This window comes from Taudactylus pleione, unplaced genomic scaffold, assembly GCF_031769625.1.
Source record: "Taudactylus pleione unplaced genomic scaffold, aTauple2 ptg000690l, whole genome shotgun sequence".
NCBI classification, from domain to species: Eukaryota; Metazoa; Chordata; class Amphibia; order Anura; family Myobatrachidae; genus Taudactylus; species Taudactylus pleione.
Window position 1 is genome coordinate 2,704,890 of NW_028285092.1, and position 17,973 is coordinate 2,722,862.

Below are 17,973 nucleotides of genomic sequence, written 5' to 3' on the forward strand. Positions count from 1 at the left end.
ACATCGGTCTCAAACCGATCCAGCTCTCAATCCAGCATCATTGGTCCCAATCTGATTCTGCTCATTCAATCAGTATTGCATATTTAGTTCCATTCCAACTTGCTGTTCAATAAAGACTTTCTATTCCTGTTCTCGCCTTCGGGCCCATCATCCACTGCCGTATCTCTACCTCCTCACATCTATACATTGGAAAGATCAGATCCCATCCAAACATCTTACAAGGAATAGGTCAGGGCATTCCGCCAAATCTTTGACAAGCTTGGGAGAGTGTCATGTGCATCTTCAGACCTTCTATGTCTACACCAAAGTTCAATTCTGTAGGCCAGTATCTGGTGCAGTTTCAAATACTGGCATCAGAACTCTCTTGGAATGATGGAGCATTCTAGGCAGCCTTCTGGAATGGCTTATCCGACAAATTTAAAGATGTACTAATTACTTGTGATCTCCCGGACAAATTAGAGAACTTAGGCCCTCATTCAGAGCCGCTCGCTATTTGCGGTCGTTCGTTTTCTACAAAGGGGTGGCTATTCAAATGAACCGTTCGCACTTTGCGGTCTGTTCACGCCTCTAAGTCTGAACGAGCGAGCAAAACATGCGAACGTAAATTTGAAAAATACGCCCCCTGGCCGCTCGCACCATACCTCATGTCCGCTATTTATTAGATTAATCGAGTACATCGAACAGCGTATGAACTGCTCGCTATTCTTGTGGTTGTTTTTTTCAACCACTATTTTGCGAGCAGTTCTGAGTTAAAAAAAACCAAGTGACGTGGTCAATGACGCTGCTGGATTAATTATGCACTCCCTTAAAACGCCCGTTTTGACCTTTAAGCACGCCTGCGATCGGATCTCCACTCCCCGTTTTCAAGCACCTTCCCCTGTTACCACCCACATACGCCTCATTCTGTCACTCAAATTAGCAGGCATTCGCTATTTTGCGAGCACATGAATTTCGGCTGCACTGACTGGTTCGCGCATGCGTATAACGATCCGTACGCATGCGCAGTTGGGCAAACATCGCTCGGAGCGAACGAGCTGCCGCTTACGAGTGGCTCTAAATCAGCCCTTAATCTCTCTGTGCACCAAGATGGATTTACGTTTCAAAAAACGAGCTATTGAGAGAGGGAGATTCATTCATTCCAAGCCTCGGGTGACAGTCTTGCCTCAGTCAGTTTCATTTCCCAAAGAGGAACAGAATGCAAATCAACCTTTCTCGCCTGTCACAGGAAGAATGCCAAAGGCGGCAGTCTGAAAATCTCTGTTTATACTGTGCTGCTCCTTCTCATCGACTCAATAATTGTCCCAAGCATCCGGGAAACTTGTGCTCCTAACTCAGCAAGGAGAGGCTAAGTTAGTAGTTCATTCCTCTCCAAAGAAAACCAATTGCATTCTTTTAGTTTCTCTTCAAGTAGCCAAATGTTTCAAGCAAGTCTCTGCGCTGTTGGATTCAGGCGCAGCTGGTAACTTTGTCACATCTGAATTGGACCAGCGATGGGCATTACCAACAGAGAGTCTGCTTCATCCTATCTACTTCAGAGAGGTACCACATCCTAAGCCACATCCTAGGAGGTACCATTACCCTTCAGACTCGACCTCTGCGAGTTAAGATTGGTACTCTGTACTCTTTATTTTGAAATTTTCTTGTCATACCCAAGGCATCGCATTCTATAGTTTTGGGCTTGCCCTGGCTCCATCTGCATAATCCTCAAACTGACTGGAGAACCTCTCAAATCACCACTTCGGGACCTTCCTGCTTCCAAAAAGTTATTCCAGTATGCTCTGCAGTACCATCTCATCCGGATACTCCTCCTCCCCCTTATCAAGAATTCAATGATGTTTTGAGTAAAGCTGGTGCTGATTATCTTCCTCCTCACTGTGAATGGGATTGTCCAATTGAATTAATCCCTGGGAAATCTCCTCCCAGAGGGTGAATTTATCCGCTATCGCTCCCAAAAACAAAGGCCATGACTGACTATATCCAAGAGAAGTTGCAAAAAGGTTTCATCCGCCCTTCTACTTCTCCTGCGAGTTTATTTTTCATTAAAAAAAAAAGGATGGTGGTCTGCGCCCCTGTATTGACTACAGGGGACTGAATGACATCACCATTAAAACCGCTATCCTCTCCCTCAGATCACTGAGCTCTTTGACCGAGTCAGTGAAGCCACCATCTTCACCAAATTGGACTTAACAGGAGCATATAAACTCATACGAATTCAGGATGGAGACAAGTGGAAGACCACATTTAACACCCACAATGGTCACTACGAGTACCTTGTTATGTCCTTCAGTCTCAGCAATGCTCCCGCTGTATCACAGCACTGTGTCAATGACATCTTCCACGATCTGTTGTACAAACATGTTGTTGTCCATCTTGATGATATTCTCATATTCGCCAATGATCTGGTAGAACATCGCCGGCAAGTAAAGGAGTTTCTGACACATCTCCGTTCCAATCATCTCTACTGCAAATTGGAGCAGTGTGTCTTCAAGGTCAAGTCTATTCCTTTCCTGGCATACATCATTTCAGGTTCTGGTCTCAAAATGGACCCAGAAAAACTCTAAGCAATTCAGGAATGGCCGCTTCCTAGTACTCTCAGGACTGTACAGCGCTTCCTTTGGTTTGCAAACTACTAATCGCAAATTCATAAAGAACATTTCCACCTTCATTGCACCTATTGCTGCGCTCACCGGTAAAGGTGCCAAACCATCCCGATGCTCAGAGGAAGCAAAGAAAGCCTTCCAAAAAATCAAACAGAAGTTAATTTCAGCTCCTGTTCTTCGTCAGCCTGATGTCTCACAGCCATTCGTCTTGGAAGTTGATGCTTCTACCAAAGGAGTCGGAGCTGTGCTCTCTCAACGCGCTCCTAATCTTTTCCACCAGAAAATTCACTCCGGTGCAACTACTTTATTGGGGATCAAGAACTTCTTGCTATTAAGTTAGCCTTAGAGGAGTGGTGCTATCTTTTGGAAGGAGCTGTGCATCCCATTTCCATTCTTAAAGACCATAAAGACCTCTTATAAATTAAGACAGTCAATTGTCTGAATCCGAGGCAAAAAAGATGGGCTCTCTTCTTCGCACAATTTAACTTTAAATTGTCTTTTCGTCCTGGTGTCCAGAATCAAAAAGTTGATGCCCTCTCTTGCTCCATGTAGCAAGAAAATTAGGCTATATCCGCTTGTAAGAATCTCATCATTGATCCAGTAGCTCCACGTCCTTTTATTCAACCGGTTTCATTCAAAACTTCCAAAAGGCATCAAAAGTCGAGACTCATTGTGGAGTTGAATGCGAAATGGCAAAGATTCTGGACTCTAGAATCCGTTATGGATGTCTCCAATACCTAATCGACTGGAAGGTCTATGGCCCAGAAGAATGTTCCTGGACTTTTGCCTCTGACATACATGCTCCTCAGTTGATACAAGCGTTCCATGCCAAGTTCCCATGAAAGCCTAAGAGGTGTACTGGGGCTACCCATAAAGGGGGGGGGAGGGGGCTGTGCTGTCATGCTCCGGGACACTTAAAACCACCTTTTAACATCTCTGGTGCCTGTCCAGGCTAGCGCTGAGGCCCACTTGTGCTGTGCATCACTCCCGGATAGCACAGAGGTCTGCTCACACTGCACATCGCTCCTGGCTGGTGCTGAGGTCTACTCCTTCCCCGTCTGCTCAGTGTCCTGTCACTGAGCATGTAGATGGGTCTCCACAGTCACTTGCTCACAGCGTGTCTCCCCAGCATGATGGGATACAAACTGCACACCACAGTACCTCCAGAACATCAGTATGGGCGTAGCCATGTTGGACTCTGCACCTGACTCCCGACCACTCAGAGTGCTGCTCCCAGTCCAGCTGATCACAGCATCCAATCCCTTGGAATCCTCCCCTATAAATTCCATTTCCTGACTGGCCTCTGTTGTCAGCACAACATTGCTTATTGCTGAAATTAGAGCTCAGTACTGAGCTCCCAGGTACTCTGTATCTGAACGGTTCCAGTCTGTTATATCAAGTTCCTAGATCTGGTAAACAAGTCTCTTATATCATCTTGCACACCAGTCTGATGATTGTTCTTAAAGCAACAATCAGTTCCAGCCAATACCTTCAACCATAGGTCTCATCCGATGCTTCCAACATCGTACCGTTATCAATTAAGCTTCTTAATTCATCAACATTGGTCCCAACCGATTAAGTTCATCAATTCTTCAACATCGGATTCAATTCCATCAAGTTCTTCAAATCATCAACATCGGTCTCAAATCATCCAGCATCATCGGTCCCAATCTGATTCTGCTCATTCATTGCATATTTAGTTCCATTCCAACTTGCTGTTCAATAAAGACTTTCTATTCCTGTTCTTGCCTTTGGGCCCATCATCCACTGCCGTATCTCTACCTCCTCACATCAATACATGAGGAGGTCCTGGCTCAAACCAACATCCACACCTCTCAAATCTCCTCTTCAGTCTCCCTCGCCTGTTAGAAAAAAAAAACCTATCCTCAGACGTGACAGCACTATAAGGAGAAAATGCATTAAATTGGGTTCATACCTAAATAAGCAAAGGGTGGGACAGACAGAGAGATTATTGTAGAAAATTCAGGTCCTGGGAGACTTTTCATAACACCGTTCTTTTCTCTGATATTTATGTGGAGCTAGTTGAGGCACAACCATTGTTAAATAAACTCCTACTGGATAAAGTTGAACAATCTTTCCCGAAAATGCCCTAGTCAATATTACCATTGGGGTAACAAGACGGGAAAGATGCTGGCCAGAGCGCTCTCCTTTATCCTCTCTATCAAGGGCCGGGTGATACCTGTAAGATCGCAGATGCATTTTGTGCCTATTACTCCTCATTATATAATCTACCCACCCTTTTGGCCTATACTGAGAAGCAACAAGCCAGGGCCTATCTTACTAGAATTGTATTCCCTAGACTTGCTGACCTTGCCAATGAAGACTTCGAGAAGCCTTTCACTTATCCTGAACTAGAATAGGCTATTAAAGCTACCCTTTCGGGAAAAAGCTTTGGCCCAGATGGTTTTGCCATCAACCACTACAATGCTTTTAGAGATAAATACATTTCTTCACTTTTAGAGGCCTACAATACTGTTTCTGACCAAACACCTTTCTCTCTCCAGTCTTCCTAAAGAAAATAAAGACCCCTCACTATGTCCCAACTATGTCCCAATCTCCCTTCTCAATGTAAACTATTTGCAAATGGATTAAAATGTTTCCTGCCTACTATAATACATTGCAATCAGGTAGAGTTTACTTTAACATTAACAATGGCACTCAATAGGAATGTCCTTTGTCCCTCTTGATTTTTATTCTCTGCATGGAAGCTCTGGCAAGTTCAATAAGATTAAACCTAGATATATAAGTATTTGTGTTGCAAGGCAATGAGTATAAATTGGAATGCGTACCAACATGGATTACTTCACTTCCCACAGGCAGGGTTGGACTATGTGGGAATAATAAATACCACACTAGAATTACTGACAGGTGGATTAACAAAAGTAGCCCACACCTATTTGATCAAAGATTGTGTATGGTCTACATAGGAATTTGATGGGATACTGTCACCAAAAATACACCTGGCAGTTATAAAATAGAGATCTAGTCACCGAGTCACAACTTCCTGTCAATGGAACGCAGATACAATTTCCGGTCAGCGTTGGAACGTAAACCACTGCAACTTCCGGTTTCTAAATCGTGGGACATATCTGATGGCCAGCTATAAATACACTGGCCTTACACTTACATTGCATCCAATGAATTAATTTTTTTCGCTATAAAAGAGATTGCTTACCAATCGCATTAGTGTGGTTCCGAAGCACAAAGTGATTTAATAGTAAAAGGTAACAGATTATCAATATATGCAATAAGTACAATATATATATTATATATATATATATATACACACACACACACACACATACACAATAAGTACAACCAATACATACGCATGAGCTCTAGATCCTGTAAACAGACATTCAATCCTGAAAGCTGTGGTCATCACAAAGGATGAACCTTTGCTAGCCCCAGCGTTCAATAATATATACAGTTCAGGTTACTTAGAGAACAAAGGAGACGATCTGCCATGTTCCCATTGGTCCAAGCTTCAGGTCAGTCTGGTGTAATGCAGGACATTGGTCAATTCAAGGGGTGCCCACCAAGGGTGGGGGTCAGAATTTCAACTGCTGCAGACATGCATTCTAATCTTTAATTACCTATCATCCATAACTTGCATAGGCAAAGTGCGATCTCTTTGCCGATAAAAACGGATGTCTGCGAATAGGGAATTAGAATGATACCAAACATGATATGTCCCCTGTATCCTGAACCTTAGACCTCTAAAAGGCATATCTTACATTATTATTAATAACTATAAATTACTCTGGTTATGAAAGACAGTGTGTAGGAACCATTTTATAAGTGAATGTGTATGTGTGCAAATATGCATATGTATAAAAATGTGAATACGAGGCTCTACTCTGGCATATTATGAATAAGGGGCTCTACTGTGTGGCACAATGTGAATAAGGGGCACTACTGTGTAGCATAATGTGAATAACGGGACATAACTTTGTGGTGTAAGGAGGAATGCAATTAAAAGCAAATCCGTTCACCTGGCCGAATTTGTCCGCCAGCAGTCGCCGCCATTTACGGCTGTGGGATTTCGTATAATAGTGTTTGCTATCCTATAGATAAAAAATATCCGAATATTTTCAATTTTACTTGTGTTCTTATTTTAAAACTCAAATGTTCTGCCCCCCAAATCTCCTGAACTTTTCAGAGTGGCCCACACAAAATCTTAGTTGAATAGCCCCTGCAATAGACCCTAATCATTCTCTTCTGCCATGCACATACACTGTGGTGTTTTTTCTGAGCCGGACGCAAAGTGGCTGTATTTGTGTGATGACAAAAGCCAAATTTACAACCTTATTTAAAGTTAGTACCCATAGAGTACCCATAGGGGTAATGTGAGAATCTATGCTATTTGAAGTCAGAAACCACTCGGACCACTGTTTTTCAGCTCACAGAAGCAACTGCAATTATTACTATCGGCACTATGCTGGGTGCAAGAGATCTGCAAAAAACTATGGCCCTGATTCAGAGCCGCTCGCTCTGAATCAGGGCCCTCCTCCATTAAAATGGAGCGTCCTCCTGGACGCTCGTATAGCTGTGGGTGACCACCCACAGCATATACGAGCGTCCAAAAAGATGGTCGCGATGGTCTTGACCATCGCGACCATCGGACTTGCGACGGAAACCCTGCAGTAGGGTTTCCCAGCCACAAGCCCTGGAGTGATTTTGGCTCTATCAGAGCCAAAATCACTCCCACTGACATCACTAGTGATGTCAGTGGGGCCAGCTTCAGACGGTAGGCGTTCCCATGGGAACGCCTCCGTCTGGCCGCCACGCCCCCGGCACGCCCACCAAAGGGGGCGTGCTGTCAGTCACCATCGACACCACGCCCCCTTTGGTGCGAGACCCGGAGCGACAGCGACAGCTCCCTCCGTCGTGCGCATGCGCAGTGGGCACCATCGACCCACTTGCGAGCGTACTGCCGCTTGCGAGTGGGTCTGAATGACCCCCAATATTCCCTTTACTTTATGCATGACTTAGAATAGCACAGAAGTATAACAACACTCCCACAAGTTATATCTCTTCGTACAACCACAGCATTGAGACCCAGCAATGCCCATTTCAAGCAAAGAGTGATCCAGCCAAGATCTGTCTGACTGAAAATCATCCGTAGCTAAGCAAACATGTACAAATTCGCTTCCTCGCATGTGTTTTCTAAAATTCCGTATTTGCACCGCTATAAAGAGTTACAGTATATGCGACTCAATATCAGACCCTGTATATAGATGGAAGTAGAGAATGATTAGGATAATAGAGTAAGCTGCTATATGACATCTCTGATAGACTCTTACTTCTCAGACCTATTATAGGTAGACTAGTCATTTATGTCATACAACCTAATAGTAAGGAAGGGAACCAGGATTCTGCTGTGGTGTCAGAGCCACATGAGAGGCAGACCTGTTATTCACTATTGTGCTACTTGGAAGTTTCAAGAAGGTCCATCCTCAATAGGAAAAGTGGATATTCTAACATAAAATATCACGGTCAAGCCCATACCTAGGGGTGTGCGAGCAGTGCCGCCGCACAGAGTGCAGAGCCGCGTGGGTGGCACCATTGGAGCCTGCATAGTATGCTTGGCATTACCCACATTTCACACAGCTGTAACAACTTGTCAAAATATTTTGCAATTTAAACTTAAAATGTGCCATCCTGAGTGATCAGCACCTTTCTAAAAAAAAAAACAAAAAAAAACATAGAATGAACACTATAGATGTACAAGCTCTATGTTGCTCACCTAAACACCATCGAGTAACTGTGTGAAATTACTCAAGGCATTTTCCCTTTATGTGATTGGTGCATGCAAGTGCACCTTTTTTTTCCATATTAATTAATTTCCATACAGTGTACACTATTATATACCCTTTCTTTTTTTTTTTTTGGTACAACCACCTACTGTAGGAGAATATTAGTCCAATGGGTTGGAAAAGCGATAAAAATATCTTCTATTATTGCACTTGCCTTTGGAACTTTATTGAAAGGCTCCTTGTGTCTGAATGTATCATGACCCATTTCCAGAGCTCCCCACATACCACTCAGACCCCCACACATGCCATTCAGACCTTCCCACACCTTCTTACATGCCACTCGCAGCTCCAAACATGCTACTTATACTTCCCCAAATGCTCCATTCACTGGCATTTCCCTTAATTCACATTATGCCACAAAGAAGAACAACACAGAGACTCCCAAAAATAACAAACAAAATAGTCTGACCAAATATAAAAACTAAATAATAAAAGGTCAAACAACAAAACAAAATGGAGACCACAACGGACCAAACCCTGGAGGTAAGTAAGAGAGGAAAAAGATATTTGCAGTATGTGACAATCTGAAAATATGTCAACATGATTCAGAAACATAAATAACAGAGCAATGAGAAAAACAGATTAAAGAAAAAACAAAAAATGGCAAGAAATCATGTGCACATAAATCATTGAGTACTGTCCCACCCTGGGGCCCGTGAGCTGACCTATGCTGAAGTCCACTGGGCATCCGGAGGAAGATCTTGGTAGACTGCCATACCCATACTTCAACAAGCCCCTAAACGTGGTAAGGTGAAAATGTTCTCAAAGGGCTTCATGACTGCATAGATATATAACGGACAAGTGCAACAGCGAACAGTGGGGGAAAAATGAAGTTGTAACAAAACATCTTTCAATGGTGACAAGATCTTCCAAGCATACCACTCCTTGAGATTCCAAAGGGATCAACAGATCAATGACAGGAGATTTACAGTCCGCAGGTTTGTAAAAATAATGCTAAGCTTCAGCAGTTTCATCCCACGTTTGTGGCAGAACTTGACTTAAAAGAAATAACTCAGCATGCTGTTCAACCACCTGAATTGCCACCTTCACCCCGAGTCAATAGTGGCTTGAAGTAGTCTTTCTATGATGCACACTAAAGGTACAGTCCCAGCAGGAGAGAAAGATAACAGAAGGTAAGTAGCAGCAAACAAATAATAGTCCAGAGGGTAGCACCGAACAGAAGATCAGAGCAACAGGGAGCAGAGGCAACTGTTGAAACAGGATCTTGTACAGAAACCACTGAAACAAAAACAATCTGGAATAGTCCACAAGTGCTGTCCTAATAAAAATTATTCAATAAATATGGCTCCAATTCCTTCTTCTACATAGTCTTTTTCCAATTCTGTGCTGAATTTTTCACTCTCTCAACAGTATGTATAGAACTCACCATAGGTTGGTGAATGGCGGTCACTGAAAGGTTTCTTTAATGCTTCCCCTCAAAGTTCCTTCCCTTCACTTTCCGATTAATGAAAAGGCACTCACCGAGAAACAACTTGCTTCATTCACCAAAAGGTTTATTTTAATACCAGGTTCTCCCAGTCATCAGGTTCATACAGGCACCAAGTTCTTCTTGTATAAAGTATTTTTAATAAAAAAATAAAATAAAAAATATGACAAAAAACTATTTCTTGGGCCCTACTTCTGCATTCGGTGGGCACTTCATACCCCAGTCCAACACTGTGCTCAAATAGAGCTTGTTGTAAATGGAAAAGTAATAAAGGTGATAACAATTAAAAAGAAGTAAAATATGAATAAATCAAATTCCTGCCATCAGTTAATTATTTCAAATTAGTCTGTGTACTGTATGTTTCATAGCAATTAGCAGGACAATTCAATAATTAATTGCAATGGTGGTCAAAATTCATTACCTTGATATTCTAATGATATCCTCATGTGACCATGGTACATGAAATCTAAAAATGTTAGGATTGCTTTCTGGAAAAAAAGGTAAGAAATTAATAACTACTTAATTAAGTAAAACGGGAAGTATTAGTCTTTACATCAATTAAAAGTACTTACTCCCTCTGTAGCATAGTTTATTTCATTGGTTTATTTAGCATAGTCATTATGGGGATGATGCAGAGTTGAACACAAGATGTCTGTAATTGCTCCCGCATTGCATGCACATAACTAAATATGTATATTTGAACATAAGCCGAGTTGTATGCATCTGGACTGCCCCTATCTGTATGCTTGGTTTCTTAGCAGTCAACATTATCAGCGGGCACTTGCACCAGCGTTAAACTAGGTGCAAATGATCCCTCTGAAAAGAGGTGTATTTAAACGTATGCACACCTCTGTATAGAGGCTATTTGAGAATTCCCCATTACAATCCAGTTACACCCCTTGTTGCAAGTGAAGTTTGCATACATCTCTGCATTGTTCATAGTTGTGTACGCTTGGTTTCAGATGTGCTCCACAAATAGAAGTGTGTTTAACTCTGCATCATGCACAGTAAACACCATCAATAGTTCTTATGTCTATATAAACTGGACTGAACATAATGTATATGTAAAATAAAAACAACCAAGTGAGACTGTGTCTCTCTCTCTCTCTCTCTCTCTCTCTCTTTCTTCTGCTAAAGTTGTTGGACCCTTGTGGCAGCTGATCAGAAGTGACATGAACATGGAGGTACAACGGTGTCCAATTTTGCATAACTGAACCTGATGGCATGTAAACACAATCTTCTGATTTTAGTAGTTTATACTGAGCAGGTCATTATATTGTGTTAAGAAATCCTTAATTTGAAGTCAAATGCATTGTCACTGCAAAAGATGTATGTGCTCTTAACTACGGTTTTGGATAATGTGTGCAGATTTATCCAAATGGTATGATTATCGCAAACCTACTGTACTTCAGCCAAAAAGTAACCTTAAAAGCTGAGAATAGTCATAACAGCAAATGTCTGTCTGGTTAAAATGGGTTCAACAAATTTATGCTATTTGCATAATATCAAATACGTTTTCTATATGGCTAAACACTTAAGGACCACACGGATTAAGGGTCTGAAAATGTTCATGGGCCTATTATGAGGAGCTGTGATCAGTGCTATGTGGGTGTGGCCAGTGCCGTGTGGGTGTGTGACACCTTATAAACTGGAGGCACTATAGTTTAGCTTACTATGTACGGGGCACTATAATGTGGCATAATTTGAACTGGGGGGCACTACAACATGGCATAAATGAACTGTGGGGCACTACAATGCGACATATTATCAAGTGGGGGGCACATCATTGTGGCATATTATATACTTGGGACACTGTATGAAATAATGTGAAGCATAATGTATACTGGCATCACTACAATGTGGCATTTTGTGAACTAGGGCACTACTATGGGGCATAAAATGAAAACTGCATAGAGAGGTGTCTCTCTAGAAGTATCATAGTGGCAGCATTTTCAAAAAGTTACTATGGGGCCCACAAAGTTCTTGCTATGCCACTGCTTCCAAGTACGTTATACCTAACTTCTAGAGACACCTCTTTCCATTGGAAGGATCGCTGAGGTACACCAGATACATATCAAGTATACTATAATTATTAGAGTAACCTTGATATGGGTTAATGGACTTCTTGGCTGAAGTTCAAGAATTCACAAGATTATAAAAACTGAAAATGTGCAGTTGCTGAAGACATATGCGCGGTATGGGACAGTAATCATAGAACCCTTATCCCTTTTTCCATAACCCCATATTTGACATTCTAACCATACTCTTCCCCCTATACTTATACAAAGTAGTTGCCTCCAACACCAGTAGCTGCTCCTACCTGTAAGATCTGGGAGATCTGCAAAATCTGCTCTCTGCTTTGTGTGCTCTCTGCTAGTTTGCGCAGCCAGCTTGTGCGCATGCGCACAAATTGACAAGCAGACCAGGCTTAAATAAAACTTACAATTGGGATTAAATACTGTATACACATATCCACATTTCTAAACATTGATGCAAATTAAAATATTGTACTCCATGCATTGATGTCATGAAGCAACTCTAAGACTGTTTACAGTGTAATTGTTCCAAGTGAACACTAGACTACCAGAATTGTAACAAATTAGACGGTTGCTGGACAGCAGCGAGAAACAGTCACTCAGGAGACAGCAGTTGGTAGGAGGAAAGTACTCTGGGAATAGGAAAAGAGTGGCAACATTTGGCGACAAAATGCTTGCACCATAGGACTATTTATTGCTGTAAATTAATTTACAGTATTACATTATGAGATTATAAATTGTGGTTTATGAGGCAATGTAGGTGGCATATAAAGCTATATCACATGAGGTTATATGGGTGTATTATGATTTTGTGTATCAGTCTACATATGGTAGCATTATGGGGTTATTTGGTTGGGCATATGAATGTACTGTATGCACTGTACAATGGAATTTACAATATGTTTACTGATGAGTCTAATATGCACAATGATATCGTTGTCATACATTGCAAGCTACATCTTATTCTCTATATGCCTCAATTCTTGAACACCGTATCACATATGGCATGTAATACTGTATCTTGAAGTACAGTTATATACCAATATTAGCTCTTGAAATTAAATTAACAAAAAAATAAATCAGATTGATGACCCATTTTGTCTTGAAAAGTTTTCACTTTGCGTGAAAAGTTTTTACTTTTGGTTATCGCCCAATTCAATTGCAGGTGAAATTAACGCACAATAATTCTCCACAGGATTTAATGTAAAAAAAATGTCACCACCTCCTGAGCAGGTGAAAAGTTCAGGAAAATCCCTATTGTAAGGTAAAAATGTTGGGACTTGGTTCAGAACCACTGGGACACCCTCTTTAATGATTAATGAGGCAAAATTAATTTTTTGGTTAGCTTAATTGGCCAATAATTACATGTAATGTTTGGGATGAAAATGTGCAAAGTGCAAGAAAATTGGTTAATCGATGAGAGAAAAGTATATGGGTGCTGTAAGAATGGAACAAGTGTTTTTTAAGATTGTAGATGGGTGTTAAGCCGCACACACATTTAACAATATGCTCCATAAGCGATATCGTTAAGTGTTTCCCCTACACTGCCTGGCTTAATGTTGTTAACGACACTGAACGATATTGTTAACGATATTGTTCAGTGACGCACTGTTCCTCATCCCCGTACTTGCAGAACCTGACGATTTCGTCAGGTTGCCCTGCAAGTACGGGCAATGAAAGACATCGTTAACAATCCACAGGAGCTTGCATTGTTAACAATGACTTGCATACACACTGGGTGATATTGAACGTGATGAATGATAACGATATCGTTCATATCGCCCAACTTATCGTCTAGTGTGTATGCGGCAGAGGTGTATTTTGAAGGTTTTTAAAAGTGGATTAGAATTACATAAAAATATACTTACATACATTTTTATGCACCCCTAATTTAAGTAGAGCATTATTATACAGAAAAACATTTGATTTCTATAATTTTTTCATTGTCTGAAAAAAATGGTTATACAGTAGCAGCCATTTGATAAAATTTAAGAACCCCAAATATTTTTATTTTGGCCACTAAAAGACTTCTATAGTGCACAATTGGTTTGTCCTTTTTGGGGGGTACAGGCAGATTTCTCATTTTCACCTATACTTAACGAGTGTAAAACCAGCGAGATTTATCGGGTGAAACACTTATCACTCATTTAGTAATCGGATTGCACGATAAGTTAGCACTCAATAATAGGCAATAAGTGAAATTATCGCGCAATATGCACGATAAGTTACCACCCGTGAAAACGTATCACTCTCTCCCTCAGTGGTGTAAAAGAATTGTAAATTGTTGTACCTTGTGCTGCTCTGTTGACATCTCGAGTAAGAAATATTAACAAACATGATTAGTATGTACAAAATGGATTCAGATTAAAATTGTGTCAGATTTAGTATATCTTCTTTTTTGTTTAAAACAACATCCTTGATTTGTGCATTCAACCAACAGAAGTACTGTACACAATAAAATATTTTATTTTACTTGCCTATTGATTTTGTACAGTTCTTCTCAATTAATATGTTAAAAGCTTGGTATATCTGTGTGCAAGCAAAAAAAGAAAATATTACAGTTCATAATACCAGATAAACAATCTTAAATATTGTCCAAATAGACCACTGACAATTACCTTGTTGAATCCTTGGAGTTGTAAAACATGAAGAAGTCCTGAGGAATTTATCTTTGTGTGACTTGCCGAAAAACCTGAAATGAAACAAAAATTACATAGATTTATTACATACCGAAACTAAAAAGCAGGTATAGCATGCATGTTCTTAACAAACAGTGCAGTAAAAAGTATTAAACAGTGCAGTTATAGAGATCAAACAAAATAGGCTATGGGGTCTATCTTGTATCTAATAATCCCAAAAATACCTATTTTCTAGCACTCTGGACCTTATTCAGAGGCGGCCGTACGGTCTACGACCGCACGGCCGCCTCGATGTTTTGCCAGTGCGCATGAGGGAGCCGGCTCCCTCGTGCGCATGCGTGAGACCCGCTACGACCGACAGCGCTGGTCGTAGCGGGTCTCTTTCCAAAGGGGGCGAGCTGTCGATGTTGATTGACAGCTCACCCCGTTTGGAAGGCGGGCCAGAGGGGTGGCAGCCCAAACGGAGGCGTTCCCATGGGAACGCCTGCCGTTTGGGGGAGGCCCCACTGACATCACTAGTGATGTCAGTGGAGAGCTTCCGGCTCTGACAGAGCCAGAAGCTCTCCGGGGCTTACAACAAGTGAGACCCTACCCTAGGGTCTCGTCGTAAGCCCCGATGGTCGCGACCATCACCCGAGCGGTCGTTAGAGCTGTGGGTGTTAACCCACAGCCTAACGACCGCAACAGAGGCGGGTGGTCAGCATGCAAGTGGCCGCACAGTTTCTGAGCGACCGCTTGCATCCTCCGACCGCCTCTGAATGAGGCCCTCATTATGGTAAAAAAATATCTTTTAGACCATTTAACAACGAAAAAATTTTTTATGACCCACCGGGGCAATTATAATGAACAGTACCAGTAAACAAAAATTTAATGCATTGCCGACCAGTTGGGGTCCATACAGCTCAGTATTGTCAGGTCACAAAGGAGCACTGCATTTGGAAGCCTAGTCTCAGTCTTCCAGGTTCAGATATGTCAAAAACAAACACCATTGTTGATACATACTGTAGCAAAGGCCAGAACTTCCTGCTGGCCTTGATAAACAGGAAGAAGTCCTAAGGGCACACATCCACTAGCAGACTTTGAAACGACTGCACGATTACGACATTGTAATCGTGCAGTCGTTTCCCAGTCGGTGCTGTGCCTACACTGAACGAGCAGTCGTTCAGTGTAGGCACATCAATCATCCCATAACATGCTCAACCTGACGTTATCATCAAGTTGTCCAGCATGTTCGGCCGATGATTGATGTCGGAAACGACCAGCAGGAGTCCATATCGCTGGTCGTTTCCGGCATTAATGTGCCCGATTAATGAGCGATTGAAGGATAACGATATCGTTAAATCGCTCCTAGAAAATCGGCAAGCCTTAACACTCCTGAAAAAGTCAATTTCTGATAGATTTAGGGATCTTCTCCATTCCCTTAAATAAATAGACATTAGTTTGGTTTAGAGATCTTGCAAAAATCATGGAATGCCCATATATACATGTTAACTGTCCCTTATTTTCAGAGACTGGTCAATATTTAAATGTTCATAACAAAACAAATCAACCTCACTTGCGCTCTGGATTGTTCCAACAAGTCTTTAATAAGTCCATCATACGAATTCTCCGTTATATAAAAAAAAAATAGGAAACTCAATATAGTGTAATAATGTCACTGTATAATGTACTCTCCCGGGGATGTGAATATGGGGAAATATGGTGGTCTATAAAGATCTTCTCCAGGCTTTATATGGTCCCAACTCCTGTAAGAATCATCCAGATGTGAATGAGGATAAATCTTGTGTGGAGTTTCTTACGTGTATGCTTACTTGTAAGGGTGATGTATGGGCACATAAAGGTATCTTTATCTTCAGAAACCTCGACCTGCGGTCATTAAGGGAACGTGGGGACTTTCAAGTAGTGATAGGACAAGGTAAAAGAAAAGACCGTCATCCAATACCATGAAATACAGCTATTTATTATAAATAAAAATTGAAAGAAATGTAGCAGTAAGCCCATACCTTGAAGAAGGCCACCGCAGCTGGCAGAAACGCATTGGACCCATTACCTGCACACCGAGGAGTATCAGAGTTACCCCACAGTGAGAGACAGCGTGGAGCAGACTAAGCAGCGCCGAATACCCGTGACAGGCAAAGCCGCTGGTGAATGTAAGGAGTGAGTTGTGCTGTACGGGGAAACTGTGGAAGTCGGGGGACCTTAGGAGGACAGCGCACTTTGAGGGCACACCCGTTACGTGTGCTGTCCACCTGAATAACCCCTATACCACTAGAAATCCCCCTCCGAACCACAGCCAAGGAAACGCTAGACAGGCACTCAGGGGTGTTTCTAGAAAGGAGGGGGCCCGTCTGCAGTCTCCGACACGGGCCCCCTCCTCTCTCCCCAGTGGCGCACTGAGCTGTGCGTGGCCATCGCCGGAGTTATAGACTCTGGGCACTAGAGTGTGCCCAGAGTCTATAGTGTATGCACAGGTCAACGGGAAAATGGCAGCGGCGGCCAGTTTCCCTGTACTGCGCATGCGCAAATGACGGGAAAATGCCCGCCGCGGCCATTTTCCAGTCATTTTACAGCGCCAGACGCCCGCGCCGATGTGGGACTCCGGAGAGGTAAGTAATATTATGGGTGCAGGGTGTGCCGTGCGGGGCCCCCCTGGACCCAGGGGCTCCCTGCACCCATTATAGATACGCCCCTGCAGGCACTGCCGTGCAGCAATACATATGAGCGCTATCCTAAACACTCACCTCACCACCCATTCACTGCTGGGCGAGTTACTGCTGAACTGATAGCCTGTGAGTTAAACATCTACGCCATAATTCCGGACTCTTAAACAGAAGTTTGATATAAGAACATATACTTGGGTTATAACATTATCCAACATCGATCTCTGACTTCTCAATTAACCATTGGGATATAAGCTTATTTATTCACCTGGATTTCCAAGGTGCATTTCTTTTAAACTGACATTTTTTCTCATTTTTATTTTTGATTTACATTTTTTCTTATATTTTTATTACCCTCCCTCCCCTGTTTAAGGCTATTCATTCTAAACAAACCTAAATCCATAGGTGAGCACTAGCTACTTCAAATTTCTATACTTATAATCTAGTAGAGTGGTGAACTCATCAGCAATAGCAGCTCCCAAACCACTCCGGATCCATCTAGATGAGTGCATGGTAGAAAATCGAAGTTTACCTACAAGTAAGCCCATACCATCAGGTAGTAATATTATGCAGATTAATTTTGCACTGCAGAAGATGGGCCCGGGTCAATAAGGGCAAACAGATAGCATAAAAAAATGGATGGGATACTGCATACAATAGGTGAAGCGACACTCTTCAACCTATTTCAGCGCGATGTGGCGCTTTTTAAAAAAATTTTTTTTTGATGAGTGTCCTTTCTTCGGCAAAACAT

At 42.0% G+C, this 17,973-nt stretch overlaps 1 protein-coding gene across 2 annotated transcripts in view; it reads right to left on the reverse strand.

The window, feature by feature from the left end:
* PGAP1 (post-GPI attachment to proteins inositol deacylase 1) overlaps positions 1–17,973 on the reverse strand; it is a 707,270-nt gene that overhangs the window by 316,924 nt on the left and 372,373 nt on the right. For both annotated transcript variants that reach the window (XM_088456228.1, XM_088456226.1), the window contains exons 15-17: positions 14,542–14,615; positions 14,401–14,452; positions 10,309–10,375 (exon numbers count right to left, since the gene is read on the reverse strand). In XM_088456228.1, coding sequence (XP_088312354.1) covers positions 10,309–10,375; positions 14,401–14,452; positions 14,542–14,615 — 193 coding nt within the window. The remainder of the gene's footprint in view (positions 1–10,308; positions 10,376–14,400; positions 14,453–14,541; positions 14,616–17,973) is intronic.